The following is an 11,917-nucleotide window of genomic DNA, read 5'->3' as shown; positions in this document are numbered from 1 at the left end:
GTGAAGTTAAAGTCTATAACGAATATACCTGATTCAGAAGCAACGGTTCCGTTCTTCTTATCTTCCTTGAACTTGAGGCAATCTCTCTTCCAATGTCCCTTCTTCTTACAGTAGAAACATTCGGAATCAGATTTAGAAGACGCTACCTTCTTATCCTTGGTAGCTTTAGACTTAGGCGGAAAAGTTTTCTTCTTACCTTTCCCCTTAAAGCCTTTCTTCTTCTTGCCCGAAAATTTGAACGACTTGCCCTTTTTAATCATGAGCATATCATGCTTTCCCTCATCCTTGAGCGTTTGCTCAGCTTGCTTCAACATACCATGAAGCTCGGTGAGAGTTTTCTCCATGTTGTGCATATTATAGTTCATCTTGAACTGATCATAGCCTTTATGCAGCGAGTGGAGAATGATGTCAATTGCCATCTCGGTTGAGTACCCCGCATCAAGCCTTCCCATGTTTTCAAACAATCCAATCATTTTGAGTACATGTGGGTTGACTGGCTCTCCTTTCTTGAGCTTGCTCTCAAGGATCTGCTTGTGGGTTTCAAACCTTTCAGTTCGGGCTTGCTCTTGGAACATATTCTGCAATTCAGAAATGATCTCAAAAGCCGTCTCTTTTTCAAAGAAAGTATTTTGAAGCTCAGGAGACATTGTGGCCAACATGATGCATTTGACATCTCGATTGGCACTTTGCCATCGATTTAGGGCAGCTTGAGTCACCTCCTCATTGGGAGCCTCGGGCATTTCCTCATCAAGGACATATTTCTTTTTCTCTTGCATGAGAACAATTCGCAAGTTCCTTTGCCAATCAAGAAAATTTGGTCCACTCAGCTTCTCCTTGTCGAGAATTGAGCGTAACGAGAATTGGTTGTTTGAGTTATTTGAAGACATGATTCTACAATTGAAAGAATTTTGAAATGAAAAACCATTTATTATACTTAAATAAGATTGAATTCATGCATTTTAATCAAACTTATTTAAAACGTCTTATTCACACATTAAAGATTGTCCCCATTTTAGGTGAGAATAAGTCGATTCCAAGATCCAAAGAAACAAAGAGTGGTTAAGCATGCTTTGGCTTGTCTTAACACTCAATCTCCTAAGGTAAGCAACGCTTTGCTAATGGCTCCAAGCCACTCTTGGTTGAATAAATCGTCACATCCAATGCTCTCTAAACAATTTATTCACTTTTCCACGACATGTTAGGACTCCATCACTCATATCGTTGAGTATAACCAAAACCACCTTGCATACCCGGTATGCCTTACGTTCCTTGGAGAAGTAGTGATGCCTCGCTTTGGCGTAGCCCACCACTACCCTCGTTCGGTTGGTAAGTGTGTTTTGGAATGGCAAGTTTTACTCAATATTTTAGGGACCTAGGGTTTCTATGTTGGTTGATTTAAGTGATTTTAATTAATCATCTCAACATTCGAAATCCTAAACATGCATCTAACATATAATTCATATATATATAAACATAAATATATATCGAAAACATAAATAGAGATGCATTTGGCAACTAGCATGACCCCTTGAGATCTTCAAGTCTTCAAAAGGTCTTCATTTGAAACTTCATGGCTTTGTCTTCTAAGAACCCCATTTTCAAGACTTGACCAAAATATTACAATTGCTAGTATCTACGATTAGGACTAATCTAAATATTAAGGTACAAAAATACTCAACGGTTCGCAGACCGTATTTAGATTTATAAAAATACATCACGGATCACAGTCCGTATTTTCTATCCTAATCGGGCCCCACTAGTTGCCATTTCATAAAACCTGTGAGAGAATTTTACATTCCATTCATCCATTCACTATCTATGAATGACCCATGCATTTTACAACGATAAACAAGTAACAATGCATAAAACGCGCGAGAACTAGTAACGAATCTAGGTGGTTAATCCAATTAACACGCCTAATTAAACTAGTCAAAGTTGTTTTAACCGGTTATGGAAATAACTAAGAGACGCTCCCACTAAATTCCGAATCCAACTTAACTAATCCAATTAATTAAGTCGGTGAACCCAAATATTTGCCAAAATTAATTTTTTGCAAATGTCGCTCAAAAACCGAGGCCTAGCCTCCAAAAATTTTAATTAAATAAACAAAATAATTAAAATAATTAAAACGACAATTTTAAGCAAAATTACGTATTCCACAATGTCTAAGTGCCTAGCACTAAGACTTGGAGTCCAAAAAAAATACCCTTATTTACATATTAAGCAACGCTAAAATTAACTTTAAAATAGCATCGCCTTAATAACCCGGGGTTATTGTGCCAATTATGGGAATGTACGTACCGTACAACAAGCACGTAGTGTGCCCATGCGCACCCCCGCAACACCAAGCATGCATGTGGGCTGCTTGTGCTCGCATGCGCCACGCCCAGCCCTGCCAAGCGTAGCAGCACGCACAGCGCGCACAGCCTTATGCTGCTGTTGTGCCATGCTGCTGCTTGCTGCTGGCTGTCGCGCTATGCTGCTGGCAGCTAGCAGCAGCCCACGCCCTTCCTCGCACACACAAACGCACAACACCACACACCTAAGAACGAAGCGCCCAGCAGCCTCGACAGCCACATATGGGTTGCGTGAGCAGCCCAGCTGGCCGAGAGCTAGCTCGGGGCTCTTAGGCCTCGTGTTGCGTGCTAATGCTTCGAAAATTATCGATTTTTGTGTGTGACATTATAAATCAAATCTAAATTAATTTTAGAATTAATTTTGAGGAAAAATGAAAAATTACAAGTCCAGCTTAAATAATTCATCCAAAAGCAATTAACCAAATTTATTTCCAAGAACCATTCTTTAATAAAATTGGTTTAACTTGGTGTAATAAAATAAATTAGGGCAATTCTCACTATTAATTTAATCACTTTAAATTAATCTTGAGATTTTGACAAAATAAAAGGGAGTTGGAAAAAATGAACATAAGTTCAATAAAGACTCCAACTTTAATACTTGTGACTTCATGAAAAATTATATCTTCCAATATGAAGATAAACCAATTTCAATCACAAGTTTTAAACTTTATGATTCCAATCAACTAAAAAATGATTAAATTAACAAAGTTTAACCAAAATTCATGGAATTTAGTAACTCAAAGTTTCAATCACTAATCATAAATAAAGATTGAATCTTTAGTACTTGGAAGCAACAAAGAACAACTATTTCACACTTAATGCAATTAATTTGCAATTATGAGGAAAAATAAAACCAAACTTTCAAGCACCAATTACTACCAAGTAATCATGCTTAAAGTGGTCTAAAATTGCATATAAGTAAAGGAAAGAACCAAATTCATAACCACCATAAATATGCAATCAATTTTCAAGGTTAGAAAGACTTAAAATTTTCCGTCAAAACGAAAAATCCCTCGAAAAATGCATTTCTGGTCGTTTTTTGGCAAAAAACAGAGCCCTAAAAGGGTAAAACCATTTCCAGAACGCCTTTTCCACCAAAAATTCACTATTTTTGGGTCGAAATATGGGTTCAGGAGCTGAAGACAGCTCTAATACGAGGTAAAAATTGGAAAAACGAGTTACTAATCTAATTAGCAACTTAAAACCAAAAAAATGAAGCCATAAAAACACCTTGAAAATATTATGATTTTAAAAATAAACGAGCGAGGCTCCGATACCGCTATTGGGGTTTGGTGAGTCCGACTCACCGCGAAAACAAACCTAAAAACAAGACCGCACTCGCAATAAATAAAACCATAAACATAATTATATTAATCACAAGATTAAGATAAGCTAATTACCTTTGACGCGTGCTTCGCTCCAAAATGAGCTCTTACTTGAAAGCTTCAAGTCCCGCTCACACGGAGACCTCCAACGAAGTCCACCCGCACCAACAAAACCGACTAGGTCCAATGTCTTGGGGTTATTAAGACCCGACCAATAAAACCCGAGTAATTATATTGAGTTCAAAGGTTTTCACTAATTGTGATGCCTTTTTCAACTCTTACTCGACCATGCTTGTGCGGGCTGCTGCTGGCCTTGTGCCTTGGCCAGCGCTGCTAGGCAGCAAGCAATGGCCTAGCCATGCTGCTGCTAGCTGTGGCGAGCTGGCGCGCCTAGCGTGCTAGCTGCTGCAGCTTGTTGCGGCATGGCTTGCTAGCCATTGCGCGCACAAGGCTGTGCCTAGCATGCTAGCACGTACTAGGCAGCGCCTAGCCTTGCGATGCTAGCATGGGTGCGCTAGCACGCACCAGGCAGCCTTGGCTCGGCTTGGTGCACATGCTAGCCACCATGCTAGGCCATACGCCCTTAGCACTCGGTTTGCTTGGGCATTCCGATGCTAGGGGTATTTTGGTCTTTTGTTGATTTATTACTATTTCTCGTCTCGTCTTTCACTATTTTTTCGACTCGACTTCCGACGCTCAGTTTCGACGCTCTAAGCTCGATTTTCCGACGTCTAAATAAATATTACTCGGTCGACTCATTAATTCCTTTCGAATTAATTCATCGTTTCGATTTGTTGAATGCTTGGGTGTGACCCGAAGGGTTCAGTCAAGATTAAGCTGTGATATTAATTATTCATTAATATTACTGATCGGAAGCCGCCTCCACCCAGGCATTCCGATCACTTGACCTCACTGAATATATTAGCTTTCTAATAATTCTGAACCCACTAACGGAATAGTACACTTGTTCGAAGGACACCATTCCTTTCAGCTGCTAGCTGCTGCTGTGCGTGGCAGCTAGCACGGTGCGTTAGCACGCACCTAGCCAGCCATCCTAGGCTCGGCTTGGTGCACTTGCTAGCCACCTATGCTTGGACATTTTGCCCTTAGCATTCGGATGCTCGGGGCACTCTGATGCTAGGGGTATTTTGGGAATATGGTCGATTTATTATTATTTTGCGCGTCTCGTCTTTTTTATTATTTTTGACTCGACTTCCGACGATCGGTTTCGTCGCTCCAAGCTCGAATTATCGACTTCTAAATATTTAACACTCGGGCAACGAATTAATTTCTTCCGAATTAATTCGTCGAGTCGGTTCGTATATTTTGCTTAGGTGTGACCCGAAGGGTTCAGTCAAGATTAAGCTGTAATATTAATTATATTAATATTACTGATCGGAAGCAGCCTCCACCCAGGCATTCCGATCACTTGACCTTACTGAATATATTAGCTTTCTAATAATTCTGAACCCGCTATCAGAATAATACACTTGTTCGAAGGACACCATTCCTTTCAACATGCAATCAATAGATTAAACCCTTAACCTGTTTATCTATGTTGGTTGAATATTAATGCACAAACAAAACTATTATTGGCGATCACTTGAATTACAATCATATTGACCCTAAACAAGATTATTAATTATCTTATTAAGCGTGATTTCAAGTACAAATTCCCTTTAAACATTAATAAAAGGCGTGATCAAGCAATAACAATAAAATATAATCAAGCAACATAACAATGATCATAATAACAATTATCATTATAATCATAATAATAGTAATCATGTTAAAGCATAATATTAATAGCAAGATCCTAGGCATGATACTAACAAGATTAATAACAAACCCTAGCATGTCACTAAACATATAAAAATCAAAGCTTATTACTAACATGATACTAAGATGAATATATTAGGAAAGAAAGTAGGAAGCATCGCAGGAATCATAATTGTCATATTTGATAATAGAAATTATAGTTATTACCCTAAACATGATACTAGGAAAATCAAAACGCCCTAACATAACATTAGGAAAAATAATAACCACCTAGAAATGATTTCTATATCATAATGTCAATAAAATCAATTAAAGCACTTACTTGGATGCCTCGTACCTCTTTCTATTAACAAAATACACGCATTTGTAACTTCAAGGAAAATATAAAATGAAAGAATTAAATTAAATAAAGAATAAGAAAGTTTAGACTAGATTTGGGACCAAACCCTCAGAAAATAAAACCTTTCATCACGTCTAGGGCAAAGGCAATTTTGAATTTGGCTAGGTGTGTCTAGATCTTGTGAATGCGGAATTTCGTATGCAAAAGGGTTGGTTTAGAAAAAAGGGAGAGAGAGAATAAGTTTTAGCTTAGAAAGAGAAGAGAATTAGAGAGTTGTTTGAGAAGAGTTGATGGAAATCGATGATTAAAAACGGAGGTCTAAGGACGCTATTTATAATGAAAATCAGCTGGATATGATAAAAAAGAAATCAGAGTTTCGAAAAAAATAAAACACGGTCGCAGCGCCAACAACAGGATCTGGCGCCAGACACCAGACGTGGCGCCAAACACTAGACTCTTGCGCCAGACGCCAGGAGTGGCGCCAATCGTTGATCCTGTCGCCAAGCGCTGGAAATAAATTTCCACACGTTTTCTTAATTTGATAAAATTCAGCCGTACGAGAGGGCGAAATTGTATTTTCCTTAAAAACACTTATTTTATTCTAATTAAAAATCTAAAAAGTCAATTAAAGTTAATTTATCAATGCTAATTAAATTAAGAATGAAAAGAACCTTCTAGAAGATTCCAGAAGACTATAATCAATTCTAATTGCATTAGGAATGATAAATTAATATTAGTCCCTCCTCTGGATCATTGGGCCGCATATAAATATCAAACCGGGTCCAATTAGTAATTTGGCCATAACTTCCTCTTTATTCATCGGAATTGGGCTTATAATATATCGTTGGAAAGTTCTTTTTGACCCCGACCCAACTACACCATTATTGAACCCTTGCCATGGACCAAACTAAACTGGAATGGCTGTTTTCTTAAAATAGGTTTTCAAAAACAGAGAGAAAGAAAAGAAATAAAAACTAACCGCAACACTAGACTTTCCACACTTTCACTTCATTCAATTATGATTCCACGCAAAAGGTACTCATCACTGGGTTTGGTTTTGGGGAGACACAAATTGGTGTCTACAGTGCCAATGGGAGTTTTGAATGCGGTGCGGTAGGCCCATAGAGCATCTTTAAGCTTTGTAGACCAATATTTCCTAGACCTATCCACCGTTTTCTCAAGAATCTTTTTTAGCTCCCGAGTTGAAACTTTTGCTGGGCCACATGTTTGTGGGTGGTAATCCAATGACACCTTGTGCCTCACATCATATTTCTTAAGGAGAGCTTAAAAGGACCGCTTTGCAAAATGTGAACCTCCATCACTAATAACGGCACGTGGAACCCCAAACCTTGGGAAGATTACTCTTTTTAAGAGCTTGACCACCACTTTAGCGTCATTAGTTGGAGATGCAACCGCTTCTACCCACTTTGACATGTAATCTACAGCCAAAAGAATGAACTTATTCCCAAAAGAGGTCGGGAAAGGCCCCATAAAATCAATGCCCCATACATAAAAAATCTCTTGCTCAAGAATGTTGTTCAAAGGCATCTCACTTTTTCTTGAAATATTACCGGTTCTTTGACACCGGTCACAAGCTTTCATTGCACCCCACACATCTTTGAACATTGTAGGCCAATAAAAACCACATTGCAAGATTTTCGCCAAAGTTTTGTTAGCACTCATATGCCCTCCACAAGGTGAGGAGTGGCACATTGTGATAACATCTTCAATTTCATCATCCGGGACACACCTTCTAAAAAGGCCATCAACACCTTGTTTGAAGAGCAAGCAAAAGTATTAACGAACATCATGTAGAAACTTCCTTTTCTGTTGATAGGACAGGTCGGGAGGAAGAATAGAGCAAGATAGATAGTTTGCAACGTCCGCAAACCATGGTGCCGGTGCTTGAAGAATAGTAAATAGTTGATCATCCGGAAATTAATCATCGATTGGCAAGTTATTAAGATCACCTACAAAAATAGGCAACCGTGAAAGATGATCAACCACAACATTTTTTACACCCTTTTTTTCTCTATTCTCAATGGCATAGTCTTGTAAGAGCAAGACCCACTGTATCAATCTTAGCTTTGGTTCCTTCTTGGACAAGAGGTACTTCAAGGTCTAATGGTAGGTGAAGACTATGACTTTAGACCTCAACAATAGTAGGACATAAACTTCTCAATTGCATGAACAATGGTTGGAAACTCCTTTTTTTGTGGTTGTGTAATTCCTTTGTGCTTCATCCAACGTTTTTCCAGTGTAGTAGATGGCATGGAGATTTTTATTCTTCTTTTGTCCAAGAACGGACCTAATAGAAAAATCCGAAGCATCACACATGAGCTCAAAAGGAAGCTCCCAATTAGGGGGTTGAATGATAGGAGCTGAAATCAATTCCTCCTTCAACCTATCAAATGCTAGCAAACAATCATTAGAAAACACAAAAGGGGCATCTTTTACCAACAATTAAGTGAGCGACTTTGTGATTTTTGAAAAATCCTTTATGAACCGGCGGTAAAAGCCCGCGTGTCCAAGAAAGCTCCTTATCCCCTTCACATTTGTAGGGGGTGGGAGGCGCTCAATGACCTTAATTTTTGCACGATCTACTTCAATGCCCGTACTAGAAATCACATGACCAAGAACAATGCCCTTTTCCACCATGAAATGACATTTTTCCTAATTTAAGACTAAGTTTAACCTCTTGACATCTTTTCAACACTTTAATCAAATTCAAAAGGTAAATATTAAAGGATTGACCAAAAAAAAATCATCCATGAATACTTCAATTGATGATTCAAGCATGTCGGAAAAAATAGACATCATACACCTTTGAAATGTGGAAGGTGCATTACAAAGTCCAAATGGCATCCTTCGATAAGCAAAGGTGCTAAAAGGACATATGAATGTAGTCTTTTCTTGGTCCTCGGGTTGGATTGGGATTTGGAAGATTTCCAAATATCCATCCAAGAAGCAATAATGACTATGTGATGCTAGTCTTTCCAATATTTGATCAATGAAGGGGAGAGTAGACTTTGATTCTATAGTTGATAAGATGCTGACTAGAATTACCTGTTGGTCTAGCAGAAATCTGCCTTATATTGCCAGAGTTGTGCTGGTGAACTCTGTTCTGATTAGTTTCCATACTTATTGGGCTTAGTGTGTGCTTTTACCTAAGTCAGTTATCTTGAGGATTACTCAGTTGTGCAGAGCTTTTCTTTGGTGTGGAGATGTTGTTTTGTCTAAGGCTCCCCCAATTGCGTGGGATTGGGTATGCAAAAGCAAAGCTGAGGGTGGCCTGGGTATTAGAGATTGTGGTATGTGGAACAGGGCAGCATTGGGGAAGTATGTGTGCAAAATAGCTAAAAAAGAGGACTCTCTGTGGGTGAAATGGGTTCATGTTGTGTACATTAAAGACCAAGACTGGTGGAATTATAGTCCTAAAAGGTCTGCAGGATGGGCTTGGAGGAGATTATGTGCAGTTAAGGACCAGCTAAAAGAAGGTTTTGAGCAAAATAGCTGGATGAATGGCACTTATAGAATTTCTAAGTGGTACAAATGGCTGCAGGGAGCTGGAACAAAGGTGGATTGGTGTAAATGGGTTTGGAATAAGTTCAATATCCCCAAACATTCTTTCATTTTATGGCTTGCTATGCATGATAGACTCAGAACAAGAGAGAAACTCTTGAAATATGATGCTTGTGCTGAGGATAGTTGTTTGTTGTGTGGTGCTAATATTGAGGACATGCATCATTTGTTCTTTAATTGTAGATACAGTCAAGAGTGTTTGATGAGAATTGCCCATTGGCTCCATATTCCAAATCAGAATTTCTGCATTGATGAGGTTTGGAAGAACTGGCTCAGAGCAGTGAAAGATAAGGTGCAGGAGAAGGTGGTTCTGGCAGTTCTGGCTTGTGTTGTTTATCACATCTGGTTTGCTAGGAATACAACTTTTTGGCAGAAAGCTATTATTCACCCCTCCAAGCTTTGTAAGGCTATTGGTAGGGTGAGCATGGACAGAGTCAAGCAGCTTATAAACAAGAATTGGAGTAGATTGCAGTGCAAATGGATACAGGAACTGTACAACAACATCCCAAATTAGTTCATTTTGGTTTGATGCTTGTAGTTTTTTGTTTTTTGCTTGTTTTTTTTTTTGTTGTTAGTCCTTTTCAGTTGTGGTTTGTGTCCTTCCTAGAAGGCAGCAGACTGCTTCTGGATAGGTTTGCTTTTTTTCTCCTTCAGGTGAACCCTTCCTAGAAGGTGGCAACTGAGGAGTTTAAAGCTTGAGGTGGGGGGTGGCCTTTGTTTTAGGTCTTGTGTAGTTTTAAAGTTCCCTGTTGTCAGGCTTGTATTCTTTGTACATTTGTACAGTTTTTTTATAGTAATATACTTTCTTACTTACCAAAAAAAAAAAAAAAGCGGTCTTTCCGGGTGAATTTATTCAATTTTCTATAATTAATGCACATCCTCCACCCGGTGACCAAACTTGTAGATGGTATCACCCTTATCATTCTTGATGATGGTCATTGTAGACACCCATTTGTGTATCCCCAAAACAAAACCCAGTGATGAGTACCTTTCACGTCGAATCATAATCGAATGAAGCGAAAGTGTGGAAAGTCTAGTGTTGCGGATAGTTTTATTTTCTTTTCTCTTCTCTTTGTTTTTTTGAAAACTTATTTTAAGAAAACAGCCAATCCAGTTTGGTTGGTCCATGATATGGGTCCAATAGTAGTGTAGTTGGATGGGGCTTGACAAGAGCTTTCTAACGATATATTATAAGCCCAATTCCGATGGATATTGAGGAAGTTATGACCAATTTACTAAACTGGGCCCGGTTTGAGCCTTATATGCGGCCCAATGATCTAGGGGAGGGCCTAATATAGATTTATCATTCCTAATGAAATTAGGAATGGTTTTAGTCTTCTATATTCTTCTAAAAGGTTCTTTTCATTCCTAATTCAATTAGCATTGATAAATTGACTTTTGTTGACTTTTCAGAGTTTTAATTAAAATCAAAGAGCATTTTTGAGGGAAATACGATTTTATCCTCCTGTACGGCAACTTTTATCTGATTTTAAGAAAACGCGTGATATTCTGATATGATTGTTACGATGCTTCCTATGTTCTTCCTATGTTCACGCGTGATCAAATATGATTGTTACGATGCTTCCTATGTTCTTCCTAATATTTATGATTGTTAGTATCATGTTAGGGTTAAAGATTTGATTTTTATTGTTAGTGACATGCTAGGGTTTGTTATTAATCTTGTTAGTATCATGCCTAGGATCTTGCTATGCTTTAACATGATTATTATTATTATTATTATTATTATTATTATGATGATTATTATTATGATTATACTTTATGACTTTATGATTATAATTGTTATAATGATGATTATTTTTAATTATGATTGTTATAATTATTGTTATGATTATAAGTTTATTATGATAATTATTATTGATTATTTATTATGTTGCTTATTTATTTTTATTGCTTGATCACGCCTTTTATGCATGTTTAAAGGGAATTTGTACTTGTAATCATGCTTAATGACATTATTTAATAATCTTGTTTAGGGTTAATATGATTATAAATTCAAGTGATCGCCAATAATAGATTTATTTGTGCATTAATATTCAACCAACATAGATAAACATGTTTAGGGTTAACCTATTGATTGCATGTTAGTAAGAAAGCGCACATGAATACGATCAGAATAAAGTAGAGGCCTATTATTAGGGTAGGTTCAATCTCTTTTAGGTTGGATTTGTACCTTCATCCCCGAACCCTTATTTGGTTCAAGACCTTATGGAGTTGACGATCTCTTGGATCGTTAAGGGGTGTAACCTTCACCCTGTGAACGGTTTACAAGTTCCTAAAACTTGTTGGCGACTCTTTTTCTCTATCTTCTTCCCTTTTGGACGCCACCGTACTTTAGTGTATGATCACAGTGGGGTTCAAGCTAGGGGATTAACGCTTGAAATATTCCCTACTGTTTTTGGCGACTCAATTGGGAAGGATTTCTATTTTAATTCCTAAATTTGTTTCGGCAATGATTTAGAATGAGTGGATGAAACTCAAAACGTTCTAAGTATTTCATGTGCGTAATTTTGATT

The 11,917-nt window shown here is 37.9% G+C and overlaps 1 protein-coding gene across 1 annotated transcript; it reads left to right on the top strand.

Moving 5' to 3' along the window:
- The first annotated feature begins 8,811 nt into the window (after nucleotides 1-8,811).
- On the top strand, nucleotides 8,812-9,897 carry LOC145640284 (uncharacterized). The gene is made up of 2 exons (XM_081691584.1): nucleotides 8,812-8,913; nucleotides 8,956-9,897. Exons 1-2 carry the CDS (start codon nucleotides 8,812-8,814, stop codon nucleotides 9,895-9,897), a joined length of 1,044 nt encoding a protein of 347 aa, XP_081547710.1.
- The last annotated feature ends 2,020 nt before the right edge of the window (nucleotides 9,898-11,917 follow it).

Source organism: Chenopodium album, chromosome 7 (assembly GCF_948465745.1).
Source record: "Chenopodium album chromosome 7, dcCheAlbu1.1, whole genome shotgun sequence".
NCBI lineage: Eukaryota > Viridiplantae > Streptophyta > Magnoliopsida > Caryophyllales > Amaranthaceae > Chenopodium > Chenopodium album.
This window is presented reverse-complemented; position numbering and strand designations above follow the sequence as displayed.